General features: G+C 34.4%; 1 protein-coding gene across 11 annotated transcripts in view; it reads left to right on the top strand.

Moving 5' to 3' along the window:
- LOC149791028 (uncharacterized) overlaps positions 1-16,611 on the top strand; it is a 75,085-nt gene that overhangs the window by 51,154 nt on the left and 7,320 nt on the right. For all 11 annotated transcript variants that reach the window (XM_089972914.1, XM_089972912.1, XM_089972919.1 and 8 more), the window contains 5 exons: positions 3,773-3,799; positions 6,111-6,275; positions 7,383-7,403; positions 11,361-11,516; positions 14,553-14,579. In XM_089972914.1, the coding sequence (XP_089829040.1) occupies positions 3,773-3,799; positions 6,111-6,275; positions 7,383-7,403; positions 11,361-11,516; positions 14,553-14,579 (396 nt within the window). The remainder of the gene's footprint in view (positions 1-3,772; positions 3,800-6,110; positions 6,276-7,382; positions 7,404-11,360; positions 11,517-14,552; positions 14,580-16,611) is intronic.

Genomic DNA, 16,611 nt, shown 5'->3' with positions numbered 1-16,611 from the left:
ACGATGATTAAACACTAATTGTAACCTTTGAACGTTTCCGTTCTGCCATCCCCCACACATGCATCATAACGTTCATCCATGTTTCTCTGTTTCTCTGCTTGAATTACATCTCAATGTATTGGTTATTAACTCAGGCTGTAAACAGGTTTTGTGGGAATTTTTAATGCTTGAAAGACTTTCATCCCAGGTGCGCGTGTATATATATATATATATATATATATATATATATATATATATATATATATATATATATATATATATATATATATATATGTACAGAGAGAAAGACAGCTCCAGAGTACTGCAATGTTTACAAATACATTTCTTCCTATCGTGTTTGTTACTTCTTCATGTTACAAAATTCGAAAAATATATACCTACCAGTTTTATTATACTTTAAAGCAGCTGTACTGTGTTTGACTATCCTAGACAAGACATTGCTTCTTAGGGCTAATATTTGACCCTTCCAGTAATTCATGCACATGTATAGAAATATCATATTTGGGCTTACGATTGGTATAATCTATATTTCAAGATGATATTTCTTGAGTCAATGATTTTGTATGATTGATTTGTACTTTGATATGCTATACAAATGTTTAGTTCGAGTAATTACAATTCATTCTATGACATCAGGGAATCATATATTATCCAAAGTTGTTTATATTAAAAATTGTTACTTTAAAAGCTATCAGCAAAAGTTATCTCTCCTATTCTTCTAATCAGCTGGTATGTGTTTATTTGTGCGGCGTAAAATATACAATTTTGTTTTACAGGCTTCAAATGATCCCATTTTCTATATTCCAACTTTATATACAATGCCAAACTAACTGTCATTAATTCGATCCATTTCACCTGAGTACATTCCGTTAATAATATTCTATGGAGATATTATCTGTACTCAAATTTTTCTCCCGGATTGTTAGGTGTCCTACAAACGTCGTCATCTCTATCTGTAAGTCCAGGGACATAAAATGAAGAATATTTAGATATCTTATCATTTGCTATGGAGACATGTGTAAAGACCCTGGCTGTTATTGTTGTCTAATCTATAGCGATTTCAGTTTTTAGCAAATGAATCACTACTTGTATTAGTCAGTGTTTCTCTTTGCAAAACGGCCGACTCTTCCCGATATTTGTTTTCTGAAACACCTGGATTGTATTTAGTAAACACACATGTAGTCAGTTTCAGTTATTAAAATATATGATGCTATTATATGCTATTACAAATCCATTATCTCATAACAATGCATACTTCTATCCTTTTCTGTACGCGACAGAGAGAGAATATGTTGGTTTCAGACGAAAATTGTGCAGTGTTTCCTATATTTCGAATTGGACCTAAAAACGACCCCCAGCATAATACATTAGAGGTGCTTTAAAACTAGTTCCATTTATTAATCTAGGTTCACAATATCTCGGAAACTATGTTTTCGTCGTTATCACTACATAGCAAGCATGATGTTTACAATAACTACACTTGAAACTGAACAAACAATTTCAGCAGCTGTTCCCCTCTCGTACCAGCGTGAATTGTAAAGGAAAAACATATGCATTAATATATTGGTTTGTATATCTTAGTAATGTTGTGCGATTAACGATTGTATACATGGCAAAGATTAGTCATCGCTGAATCAAACGGTTGATGGAGAGAATATAACCTTGGTTAACTGATTATAGTTTTCTTTATATTGAATTCGAAATATTTGCATATTTGGAGATGTAGGGGTCAGACGATGATTTAACAAATTAAAACTAGTTGAATATGTAAGATTTTATATCACTGTGCAAGACATATTATAGTATATAAGTCATAGTATGATAAACCTAATTAACGGTTTTAACCATTTGAGTGTTGTAGAAAGTTTATTAATGTCGTATATGATATGCACATTTAGCCTGCATTGTATGTCATTTAGTTTTGGTTTTGTTTTGCTATTTTATGATATGCCGTGGGAAATGTAAAGTGTTATTTAGCAGACCTTGTGAAAAATCAAATTCAGTGTGTACCTGACCAAAATCATTGATGTTGTTATTCTGTAAACAACTAAAATATAGTCAATAGTTTCTAAGTTAGAATTTGTTTAATATTAGGATCATTATTAATTGATGTATACATAATTAGCTTGGAATGAGTCAATGACATTTTCTTTAATGTGTTCCTTATTATAATTTGAGTAACATACGTTCTAATTATAACTAAGATTTTATCTTGTAAACATTCGGAACCTTCTAGAATGAAATTTGCCATTAGGTAATAAATTGGTTTGGAACATACTAATTGTGATCTAGGTCAGGTAAAGCAGTATACAATCTAGTTACTGGAATGAAATATATATTCTTGCTTTAAGATGTAAGAAAAATCTGTTGTATTATTATTTGTCCAGCATTTTATTTGGGTTGGAATTTCTTTAGTGACATTATTTAATTCAAGTTTTTTTCTTCTTCTGGAAATACAACATGCTCACTTCATAATGTTCTTGGACATGTAGACTTGGATTTATAGTGAAATTTCCTATAAATATATATTCTTGGGTTGTATTAATGTGATACAGCAAAAGACTGTTGGTTCATAACTACGACATTTGCATCCACAGGAACATCAGCTCTTCTATTGTTATCTTAATTTTGATTGCTCTTAGCAATTACTCAATACTCTAATAATTTGAGCTTGAGTTTAAAATTATAGAATTATTTTGGAACTGAACTCACAATACCGTAAGTTACTATGTCATTATTACTGTCTAGTTTAGGGAAATAAATTTTGTGTTGACTTTTGTAAAACGTTTTGTTTCTCAGGCTTTTCCATTTATTTGAAGACTATAGGGTCGTAATATATATGTCTTCTTGTATAGAATTCTGAGCATTTTACCATGTTCACCTATAGTACGGGAATGACAAAGCTAGATTAAATCTGATTGTTGTAGATCTATCAATCCATTTCCATGTTATCGTCTATCTCTGCCTAGTGTGGAAAAAAGGCCTTAATGCCCAAGCATCCACATTTGTACAGTTTCTCTTAAAAACTTTGCACGTGGTTTCTCTCTCTCTCTCTCATCTTTTTCTTCCTTTTCTTCATCGTCGTTGTCGTTGTCGTCGTCATCATCATCGTCGTTTCTCTATTTGTCTCTTTCTGTCTCTCACTTTCTCTGTTCTAACAAACACACTTATGCGAGTTCATTATTTAGCTAAGTCATTTCCTAGATTATCAAAATCATTCGCCGCAAAAAAGGTGCCATCAGTGAGTCAACACGACCGTTGGTCATTCAGGTAATATAAGTTCTTCTGGGCCCCGAGTGACCTATTGGTCTACAAAGATCGCCTTTACCGATCACTGCCACATCTCCTCTGTTCGCGCATGTTTCTAATCTTGGGCTCAACCAATGCTGGTATGTGAGATCGCTGCATGTAACTTCTTGTCGGTAAGTGATTCTTACACGGGTTTCCCCGTTCTTCTTCTACTATTTATTCTGGCCTCCATGTATTGCTTGCGCTGAGAAATTTTGTTAAAACCCCAAAACAACAAGAAGAACAAAAAACAGTATTATTTCATCCTCATTCCCTTCCAAACAAAGTGTTCCTACTGAACGTTCTGAAGAACAAAATTCTGTATCTAAAAGAACAGAAACATTCCGTGTATCTTTCCTCAAGATCAGGCAGCGTATTGAATGACACATAATCACTTTATTAGTACATTTCTTAGCAGAATGACAGGCAAGAATGATCTTAGGAATTCTGATTTAGCTAATATAATGGGTTTTTTATTTTTCAGGACACGAAATCGGTTTTACATCTACAGGTAACAGATATACCACCATTGTTTAACGCTATGCTCTTTAATTATAACAAACGACATAAGAAGACATTTCATGCAGCTTGCTCTCCAACTTAATACAGATATATTCTCACCCACAAGCAAACTTGACTTTTACGATGGACACATCTATGCTAGGTGCAAAAATTTGGACAGGAAAGTCTCTCTGGCTCTACCCTGAAAGGAAGGGATTATTAGGATCTGCTCATTTATAAAATTTTACCAAGAGATCAATCTTTTTTTTAAACTTTCTATGATCCGGAATGCGTGTAACAGGGATTATAGCGGTGTATGGGTGGAAATGGCTCCCTTATTTGATAGCCCATATAAATTATGATCATATACACCAAAACGTCAAACGATGGACGGCAAATAACCCACACTCAACTTTGTTATTAATATTGTAAAATAAACATAATCGCCACTCAAATATCCGTGACACTTTCACTTGACTTGTCATAACTATGCAAACATTAAGATAATTATTAAATTTCAATTAATTTGTTTCCTTTAATGAAAGACACGACTCTCCAAGTTCCTCAGAACATGGTGTAAGCGTGATTTTGTATGTGTAACATAAATTATAAATCTAGTGGTAGCCTTACATAGCGAATACGAAGCAGGATTAATAGCAGTTTCTGTAGGTACGTGTGTGCTATACCAACAAAATTTGACAAACATTGGGTTAATATAAGTTAGGTCATTATACATTAACGTTTACATTTGTGGCAGTTTTATTAGATAGTTTGCCCGTCTCAATTATAAAGTCAATATAATCTTCGTTGGCAAATATTTCTAGCAACCTTGAGGTAGGTGGGGTGGTTATGTTGAACCCGAAATGACAATTTAAGTTCCTGTGAGGCTGACTCTAAATGTTAATAAGGATCCATGATATTGAATATGTACGGTATGGATGATGTCTGATCAAATTAATTTCTAGAATACAATTAAAAAAAAACATTATCGGATCCATAGAACCCAGCCTTTGGTAGTCAGTCTATGACGTGACATCAAATTTAGGTGACGAAAATATCATTGTCCTCTCCTGTCGTCTTAATTTGCAACGACGCAGTTCGAATAAAATACGATGCTTCACCTAAAATTGAGCAGGTCACATGTAAGGACTGAGAAACAATTCCACAAAAAACTCACAACGTGTTCCAGAAACCATCCGTCTATGAGCGGGCCGATGGACGGAAAGTTTTAATCAGTGTCCCAAAATTAGTTTCACCATCGCACGTCAAAAAAATGGTGAGAGTGCATGCAAGCAGCATTACAATGGTTTCCTAGGCTTTACATATTAGAACAGTAACTAGTCATATATACAACGTAATCTTCAGTATACTCTTTCTCAGGACCACTGAATGGCTTAGACCAACCATTGAGGTCACACAACTGGTGTTTTGGGAAATGTTGGGGTAGTGGTGTAGTTGAATGAGATATTTGCATTCAACGTTTGCAAGGATTTGGAGTTTATGTCGACTAGTATTATATGAACCAAATGCAAAACTTAGAGTTCCAAATACTTTACAAATTAGTTCACTATTTCATTGAAGTTGCATCCTTCGCTTGGAGCTGATTGCCGCTTATAGCTACCGTGACTAGATAAGCCAAATATCCATTTGTATTTGATACTCTGGTAGGAATACTGTGCTTTAGTTTCAGTGTCTTATCATACCATGGTTGCCCATGTCTCAATACGATACCGGAATACAGAAAACAGTATAAATATGACTGGCACAGATGAAAGGATTACTTCCTTATGAGTGTCAGGTCCAAAGAGACAAATATTTTATGTCAAGCCTTTCAGATACATAAAATATCAAACGTCGCCAAGATTGTTCATGTACAATTTATTTACGTTATCTTTCTTCATCATATAATCTTTAAAATAAATGTCGCTATGAAGATTGCCATCTTGTAAAACTGCATCCAGATAGCTGGTTTCTTTGGTCAAGACTCTGTTTCTCACTAGACCTTGATCTTCTATTGCTGTTGCATTCCTTTTCTCTTTATCTTGGACTTAGCACCGCGAAATAAACACGAATCTGCTGCTACCTGTCAATACTGCACACATAAGGTTCGAGAAACAATTCCATAACTAATTTTAAAAAACGTTACAGACATCATATGGTCGATGTTTTAACTTTATGTATTGTCTCATAGTGATGTTTGAATTGAAAGATAGACTAATCAGACTTATTAAAATGTTTTTGTTTTCTTTTAAAGAATCTTGCTGAAAGTATGAAAAGAATATAAAAAGTAACGAAATTTCACTGAAAGATTCTTCTTACAGAACCTATATCCACCACTACAGCTACGACCACTCTGGCTCCTGCATGTGCATTCGGATCCGGTCGTATACAAGACTGTACTATCTACGTATGTGAGAACGGTGAATGGCAGCCCTTTGAATTCGCAGCTACACAGGAGTGCTGCATGAAAGAATTACACCCAATGTGTGAGAATATACACGTTTATATGTAATCTATCGAAATCATAATGCACATACATGCATGCATGCATCCATCCATCCATCCATCCATCCATCCATCCATCCATACATACATACATATTTGCTACTGCAAAATGTCACTTTCTCCTAATTCAATTCGCCATCTACTGAACAGTGAGAGAAGATTGGTAATATAATAGCAAAGGATATAGCAATGACTGTTTTCATTCTTGAATTTTAAACAGACTTCATCGTGTACACTCCCTACATGCATTCCATTCATGTGTTCACGATCATTCACCGTGTCTTTAAATGCTTAAATATCAAAAACATCGCATGTTTTTATTCAGTTATATTGCTTTTCATCATACTTGGGTACTATATATTGTTTTTATCACAGCTTTTTTATTCGATCATATATTGAGATGCCTTCAATGTAATATTTTTTATTATAGTCAGAAACAATGCAATTATGGCAAATTTAGTTCTTTACACTTTTTTGTAATATCTTTCAGAACATAATTTAAACTAAATTTGGATAACAACCTATTGATACATTCCATCACTTTAAGCGAACATGATCAACTTTTTCAACGTGTCTCCTTTTCTCTATGCCAATTATTCTGACACAAATAATACAGTGTATATAAAATGCCCTGTAGATGATGCTTCTAGACGAACGAGAACAATGTGTTCGCCTTCCATAATTTCTTATATCTATAAGTAGATATTGACTTCATGGAAATCTGCATACAATATTTAGATACAAATTTAAATTTTAAATCTTAATGACCACTCCATATTTGTCTTCAAAATATCAATACATGCGTCATTGTTAGCGCTTTAAACGACATCCTATGTTCAATAAAGGTCGCCATAATAGACTTAATATCAAACATTCAGCATGCATTTGGATATACCTTGCTAAGAATTTTTATTTCCTCCGATCATTTTCTCTCACACATTAGATTGCAGTCTACTTGCAAGACACTTAATAATGATCTCTCCTAGAGAAGTGTTACTGTGTTGCATCACAATTAAACAGTGCTGTATTTCATGTATGGTACTAGCATTTACTTTCTGGCCACTTATTCTCATATCTTTATTTTTCAGGCATAGTATTGGGATTTACAGGTAAACAAATTATTAATATTTCATATAAAATGAATGTAAAGTGATACAATTTTTGGCAAAATATTTCTCGGAATTATACATCTCACCGGTTTCTCACCTTGATTTTGCACGACATTCACATGAATATGTATTGAGTACTCTTGGACGGGCAGAACATTCTTAATATGACTTTAAAACATGATAGCATTTGAGCATTTGGCCATTTAGATCACACTGACCGGCAGTCAATCTAGACTTTCAGATGAATTTGACTTTGCATACTGACTACAGTAGATATAGTGATGCATGGACAAGAAAGGGAATAGGTTCCTCATAAGAGTGTCCAACTATAATAATTATCACTACCTTGATCTACTTCATGCTAGCGAAGTAAAAACAAACATCTAATCGAAGAGCAACTGGACAGCTAGACTAATATCTTTTTTTATATTCATACTCTAAAACAAACATCATTCAAATCAAATAATTTTAATGTTATGTCTTAATCTGACATAAGTATGCATAATCTAAAACATATTAAAACAGCAATAACGCTGAGATTGGTTTTGTTTCCGTTAATGACATATATAGCTCCACAAGTTACTCAGATGGAGGTGTGCTTACATCTTGGGTATGTGCAACAGAAAATACAATTTAATAGCAGAAACTTTGACCTCATATTTATCAGCTCCAAGACCAAATTGAAGTGTGCATTATGCCAATCAAATGTGATAGCATTTAAGACAATGTAAGCTAGGTTATTATGCTGAAAATAGAAAGCATTTGCAGGTTCATTAACGCTGACCTTTGACTTGCTGATTGCATATTGCGTATTTAGCAGAGAATTCGTCATCCGTGATTGTAATGTAGCTAAAGAGTTTATAATCAAAGTTTCTGGCAAACTTCAGTTTCGATGACTTATGTAGACCCATAATAACAACTATATTTCCTACGAGCCTGGCTTCTAATCTTTGCACCCGACAAATATCGAGGCTGAATGACTTCCAATGTGTAGGGAATCCATAATGTCATATGAAAATTTGAAACAGAAACATGACTTTTCAAATATGTACACAAATGTACACTTCAGGTTCTCTGGAACATTAGAAATGACGATTCACTGTTACAATCATTCGGAAACCGCCCCTGCGTATATGTAGTGTACCTACGAAGTTCATTTACATTAGGCGACACAATTCGCAATTGCAACTCAAGCTATCTTTAACTTGGATGCAGAAGCTCGAAACCAAAACGAACTTGTCTTTAGCAATGAGAAGGGCTAACATAAGGTTGGTGAACCAGTTCCATAACAAACGCATCCAATTTCTACAAACCTTTTCGTCTACATCCAAACTTTTCATATCGTTCTAATATAATCCTTTTTTTATAACCCTTTGTGCACGCAATCATAATATATTATGCGTCATATGGATACATGGTCATTTTAACACGTTTAAGTATTTTGTCATCTTTGCAATACATGATAGGTTAAATCAAAGTTAATAAATTGGTGGGAGCTTTTCTCTTTCAAAATGACATTGCAGACAGTATGAAACGTTTTTCACTCGCATGACGACCTAGTAATTAAGTGCAGGCATAGCACTTTCCGTTATGTCTGTTGTATATTTATAATTCTATATAATTAATTCTACATACGTTGATTTATTTCATATGAATCCGGAGTGACTATGCATATACATGAGAATTAATTACTATGTCATAATGCAAGTGTGTCTGCTACACACGAATGCATGTAACACCGGTTGAGTAGCATCATGTTTTGGTGGTGTGTTCTTAGTCATGAGGGAATATGGGCTCGTGTGTACAGGCAAGGTGATGGGTGCCGTTTAACAGCAGAACTGGGTTCAAATCTCCGTAGAGTACGAACTAAAAATTCTTTAACCTGTATGATAGTTATATTTGTATTAAAATATTACTTCTGCCTACTATTATCAAGCATTATTATATAGGAATTGAGAGATAGCACTTTCCGTTCAGTCTGGTGTATATTTAAAATTCTCTCTCTCTCTCTCTCTCTCTCTATCTCTATTGCTATATATATATATGTATATATATAATAAAGGCAATGCAAATATAGCTGTTACGGCCGTCACTGCAGGTTAACATGACCAACTTTTCAATTTAACTCCCTTTCAGTATGTCGGTTCTGCCGACCGAGTTAATGTAGTTTTCATAAATGCTGTTGCTTCGAGAATAGCGTTGATACATTGTCTCAACTTATTTTCCTTCACATAGTTCATATTCATTCACAGGGATAACGAGTTTATAATATGTGTTCTGGATTTTATTATGAACTGACACTTTAAATCTTGACGATGTAATCACTGTATTGCCTCCTCTGTCTCCTCTTTCTTTCTTCAATATATCAGCATGTGCGTAGTAATCGGTGAGCTGAAGCATGCATCTCTCCTTTCGAAAAAGTCGCAACAATAACCTTAATATTCACAGTTAATGTGACGTTCAATGAAAGATCAGCGCATGTAATTTTTGTTTTCCTTTACTTTTCTCGCTTTCGAATGTTAAGAACTGAATTGTCTTAAGCAAAACAAATTACTATGGCTCTCCCTTCTAAAGGATTGTTTTTATTCAGCTTAGTAGCACACGAAATAGTAGGGTGAGAAGCATTACTGTTTTAAGGAGTTGTGCTTTTTTTCGTCTTATAACTGTTTTATTTAATTCTTTTCGGGCGAGCAAATTGAATTTACATCTACAACTCCAGGTGAACAAAAAACTAGTATTACTTTGCTCATAAAAACCACTTGACAATATATATATATATATATGGATGTATCCGCCTGCAAGTTATTTTTATTTTGCAAAGCAATGGTAAATTCGAACGCATTAAAGGGAGAGTTTCCTGATTTTGCCCTCAAAGTATAATAGCATTGTGACCTAACTCCGTACAGAAACAACTTTAATGGGAACTTTTCTTATGACCTGGAGCCTGCACGAGGGTCAAAGAGAGGATATGATATTGAGCAACATCCTCGAAGGACTGTCCAATGAGAAGGGGCTCCCACAAATACCTACGAATATACACATAAATAATCAATATAAAGATTCTGCTCACCATGCAAACTGAGGATTTTGTACATGTAACAAATTACAACCTCAGTTGTAACATAGTCGTGTTCTTATGTATTATACCTATCAAACGTTTGATAAAAATGGCTAAGTGTATGTTAGGTTATTAAACAAGAACAGAGTAATGTATTTTCACTTCCAATGACATTGGCCTCAGACCTGTTGATTTCACACAAAAAGAGAATGTTTCTTCATCATATGTATAAAAGTATAAAGTTTTAAAAAGAAAACCGAGGGAACTACACTATTATGAAAAACACAAACTGACAGGTTTAGTTCCCTTAAATCTGACGTTTAAAATCTGGACTCACCAATACATTACAATAAACCGCTTCGACGCGTAGACTAACCGTGCAATCTGACAAAATTAAATTCAGAATACGACTCTTCGCACGGATACAAACTTAATTAAACTATAGGCTTAGTGGACATTATCGTTCGCAATTTCCCTTCCGAATCGATAGAGAAATGTCCCATACCGATTTATAGTTTACCTATCGAGTTAATGGATAGCTTGAGGAAACCTATATCTTTATACTCCTCGTCTAATGATGATGTATGGTATCACATTATTTATTTTGTGCTAAGTTCCCACTTGGGGTATTTGGGAACGAATTATTCTCAATTCGTTTGCAAAGAACGATTGACTCAATATTAAATCTGTGATTCAATTGTTTTACATGCAATCTAGTGTGTGTCTTATTCCACATGAAGGGGCCTGAAGGGTTTGAAAAGGATAGGATAATGCGAATATGTTAAGGTGGGGATTTCTCTTCAAAACTAGTACTTAATGCAGAAGAAAAATATAAAAGAGGACATAAAGGGTACATACATATAAAAATGTATAAAACAATACCGAATCGTTTATTTCAGTCTCGAGTTCCTCTGCTGCATACCCGAATTCTGATTGTTCTCCCGGTTCAAGTCGTGTACAAGACTGTTGGATCTACTTATGCGAGAACGGACTATGGGAACGTTTCGAATTCTTCGCTTCAGATCAGTGCTGCGTGAACGAGTTTCATCCAAAGTGTAAGGATATACATGGATATAGTCACCTTGTACACATGTTAAGTTTTAAATGTGCACATCTATTCAATTTCCACCACTCCGGTGGCCTAGAGGTTAGAGCGTCCGCCTCGGATGCGGGAGGTCGTGGTTCGATCCCCGGCCGAGTCATACCAAAGACTTACAAAAGCGGTACTAACAGCTGCCTCGCTTGGCGCTCAGCGTTAAGATGTTAGTTTTAGGACTGGTTGGTCTGGTGTCAGGATAATTTGACTGGGTGGGACATCATGCTTCATGTCTGCGGCATGATGTCCCAGTGCAAGACATCACTATAAACTGTCACACTGCATACATCGTAGCGATATGACTGAAACATTGTTAAAGCTACAATAAAAATCTAAATCACACACACACACACACACACACACTATTCAATTTCCAAACACTACTTCTGATCTGTATTGTATTTTTTGCATTCTACTGATTCAGACTGTCATCCATGAAAATATGAGTGACATCTTACCAGAGATATTAAGTCGTGATATAGGTGTACCGCACTGGATAACAATAAAGCACAGTCACACATACTGTTTACCTGTACATAGATCTGTTGTTCGTTTTCGAGTTAAACTGTTCATCTTTTAGTCAACCATTCACGTTCTCGTAAGTTAAATGTTCTCAATGATATATAATCACAGTCAAGGTCATGCCAAGAAGGATAGTGAATCTCTTAGACTCACGTGAATAATTAACAGTTTACTTTTGACAACTTTTACGAGTTATCGACACAAAAAATCCACGCACAAGCATAGTTTTGGTTGACCTTAATGTTCTACCATACTAACCGGAACAAAGTATATTACAGTTTAACTTATAATTTAACTTCCCAATGTGAGAACATTTTCACGGAAAGAAAATTCCCATATTATACGTCTACAATTTACAGTAGATGTTTTATAGCAAAATGAATTTCAAGTATGCCTTAAATGAGCTCCATGGAAAATATTATCTAACACGTCTTTTAAAAGAAGTTACTCCCTTCTTGTCAAGTTTCATACATACTGAAAAATTAAATATAAAGCAATAATTTCAGTTGGAGTTTCTTAAATGCAAAAAAACTATCAACAGGTATTTTCTATAAGTATACACAGTTTTGATTCTTCTTAAGCATTACATAATCTCAAAACATTCCAGCAATGTACTTTTATCGCGGCCATTTTGAAATCCATTTCTTTTTCTGGGCGAGACAACAATAGATCCAGGAATGTGATTTGAGAAACCCTGGTAGTTCTAAAAAAAGCACCTTTGTCGGAATCAGCTTCCATGATAAACTAATGGCAAAAACCAATCCTATTTCTACTCAAGTTTTGATAATGGAGGAAAGAATTGCTTGGCATCGGATAATCCACCATATTAACATTTTACAAATGGTCACGAAATGATATTAAATTGACTTTCAGTGTCATTTACATAACTAAGGACGACAAATAATGATTCAAAATTGAATATTTTGATCACAGATCAATTACATGTTTTCAAGCAGTGGAAAACAAGATCCTTAATGTTACTTTAGTTTCTTTAGTGTAAAATGAAACTATACCTTTAAGTTTTATTTTCGCTGGGCTTTGAGAATTGAACGTAATTTGATTGACGCAGAATCCAGGACACTCGCTCACGACTGCTACATACATGTATATTCGCATGAAAGTAGCTGACATCTCTGTTTCCACTACGATGCATATGGATGACTGTGAAGTCATAATTTAGATTCTACACAGTAGCTTCTCGTGAGTCGGTGGTTCTTTCTGGGGTTTTCCCGGGTTCTTCCTCCACCATTAATACTGGCCGCCATGTATAGCCATTCGTGTGCTGAAAAATGGCGTTAAACCCTACAACAACAACAACAATGCTGCCTGAAGGCAAAATAGCCATTTTTAAGCAAGCAAATCCATATTATGACAAATTTGGAGCTATGTCATCATAGAGAGGATTACTCGAATTAAAATTATGGATCTTTGAACCATATTTAACAATACAACTGTTTCTTGGAATGGATCAAAATTATACTTATTGAAATGTCGTATACGAAATTCACGCGTTCAGTTACGTAAATTATGTCAATTCCTTGATGACCTTGGATGAAGTAATGATGGTCATCCTACAGTAGCAGAACGGACTATCAGTTATAAGTTTGCAATATATGCCACGAAAGGTTACATTAACAAACTTAACTTCGTTTTGTGGTTCATAATATATTAATGTTTCCTTTACTTTCAAACGTAATATTCTATAGTTATATAGTTAATGAATGGTGATACTTTTTAAAGCAAATAACAAGTATATACAATGCTTTAATCAGTGTAGGATAATCTATCATTTGATGGACCATTCGTTCAATGGGGACTTATTTAAAGTCGCAACATAATGTGGGACTTCAAACGCTCTCTCCTCTCTCTCTCGCTCTGTCTTTCTCTCTCTCCCTCCCTCTCTCTCTATCTCTCTCTCTCTCTTCCTTTCTCTCTCACTCTCGAATGATCTATCGAACGTTAGAACACTAAATAATGAGACGCTTGTGCTTCCACTTGTGCAAAAACAATTAATATCATTATAACCCTTTGAATACATATACTTGCAAATATATGGCTTTTATTTTTGTACACTCCCTACCCCCATTAGAAAAATGACCATACAAAACCAGTGTGACTATGGTTCGACAGGTATAAATTTAATTGAATTATTTGAATATATAATTTTGCATTAAAATCATGTATCATCATTATTTTTCTTTTTTCATTTTGATCTCATTAATGCCTCTCTCTCTCTCTCTCTCTCTCTCTTATATAATAATAAACATATAGCCGCTGTCAATATTGAACGGAATTATGTTTACTACGTTTAATAAAACTTCCACAATGCATATAATTTAAAGCAGTATGCGTTATTTTTAAGCTCTTTGCTTACGAAAACCGTATTAAAATTCTTCTTTATCTTTATCTTCTTTTTATTCTCGTTTTCACATTATTATTATTATTATTATTATTATTATTATTATTATTTCAGGCGCAGCTTTTGGCACAACACCTTCAGGTAATTTAAATGCAGTTATTGTTAATAACAGACGAGTCCGTTAATGATACGAATTTAAAATGTGAAATCCACTTGCCAAGGGTTTCCAATGAACTGTATATCTCGCCTGCATATCGTATTCATGTAGCGATGTATTCGCTTCATATTGTATTGATAAGGCATGATGGTCAAAGAGTACATGTATCCGATATGGCAGAGCTTTCTGATTATGCTTGACTTTTATGATAGGTATTCAGTAACATTTGGTGTATTTGTACCTCGAAATACCATGACCTGTTTTGATTTGATCTGATATTGTTATACAAAAGATACTACATTATACCCGGTAACTCCTGTCATTTATATCAGTGAATGCATGCAATTTCTTGAAATGGAAATCTTCTAATGTTATTTAACTGTAACGTGTGAGGATGTGTGTCTTTGATTTCGATGTGTAACAAGCATTACAGTTTCAGTGGCAGCAACTCTAACGTTAGATCGATCGACCCGTAATGGGTTAGAAGCTGCTACTCAGTATGTTTTTTGTATAAATAAGAAATGTGTAGAGAATTAAATGCATGTTAGGTAAATTATTATGCAGACACCAATAATGCAGTTTAGTGACCTCTTTCATATATCAATTGCATACTCTATAGGGAGTAGGCTTCCTAAAGTGTAATGCAAATATGCAGGTAGTGAAAGTTACTTTCTAGAAGCTTGAGATGTGCAAGTAAAGTATTTCTAGTAACCTGACCTCTGACATCAGGGCCTGATAATCGTTATGGATGTGATTCTGTCCAATCTTTGCATAAGAGTGATAATTTGGTTCAAAAATGACTTTACAGAAACAAGAAAATAATTAACATATTTATGGTCGTCGCCTTGCGCAGTCACCTCTAGGCCTCAGGATGAAGACAACATGTCCGTATGTAGTCATTATATTTGGATGAAGTGGTACCTACAAGGTTTCCGCGTGAGGGGATTAAATACTTAACTTTACTAGTTCTTTACTGAGTTTACATCTCTATGTATAAAATCAGTCTCGTAATGGGGAAATCATTAGTGGCTAAAGACCATAACCAAAAGTGGATTAAAAGGTTAAGCAACGGTGATGACTTCGCCACCGCCAGAGTCACAATCGTTGTAACCTATATCGATCCTATGCAAAAAGAGGCGAGACGAAAATCATGGATATGACATATCGTTTCTTTGAAATCAGAATCGGGGGATGATTGGCCTTTACCACATCATTCACATCAGGGAAAATTAGCATTGCATTTCCAATATCTTAATCGCTAAATAAAATAAAAATAAGGTGTGATCAAGACTTAAGAGCAACTTATAGCTAAGAAAAGACCTACCGCATCCAAGTGGCTGAATTTATTTGCGACTTTTAAAAACAATTAAAATACAAATATATGTACTGGTTGTTCGATTTAAAATTGAATTGTGATAACCCCTCTGGATATACCAATTATTTGATGGAAGAGAAATTCAGACAACTGAATAAGTAGCGTTCACATACATATTAACACAGGTGAACGACTAGCTCCTTTTTTACCTTATTTAATTAAAAGTACTGTTATCATATTCAGTTGTACGAAAGTGCAAAATGAAAAAGGGAAATATACAACCATTTCAGGATATACGTTTCATGAGGACGCATTGATCTTTTAACCTTTGCCACAGCAGTTTCAAAGTCATACGAATCTTCCCATACATTTGATATTACCCTCTTTCTTGTCAAGAGTCAGCAGAGAAAGTACTTGCATAACAATCATGCACTTTCCTGCATCAATCAATCAATACTAGATTCATTATCTTTATTTTCCTGCATAAATTAGTATTAGCTCGATTGAACGTATTTAAACTTTGGTATTGTCTGAAATGTTCCAGCTAGTTTTTTTGTCTGGACCATCTTTACCGTAACATTCTAAAAATAAATTTGATAGACATACATATTTTCGTTAGAAAGATTCCAGCTTTAATGTTCCATATTCACATTTTCTCATTCACATCCTTTACATCAAATAATAAATATCAGCAACACCAA

This window comes from Sinohyriopsis cumingii, chromosome 10 (genome assembly GCF_028554795.1).
Source record: "Sinohyriopsis cumingii isolate HCF-2022 chromosome 10, ASM2855479v2, whole genome shotgun sequence".
Taxonomy (NCBI): Eukaryota; Metazoa; Mollusca; class Bivalvia; order Unionida; family Unionidae; genus Sinohyriopsis; species Sinohyriopsis cumingii.
This window is presented reverse-complemented; position numbering and strand designations above follow the sequence as displayed.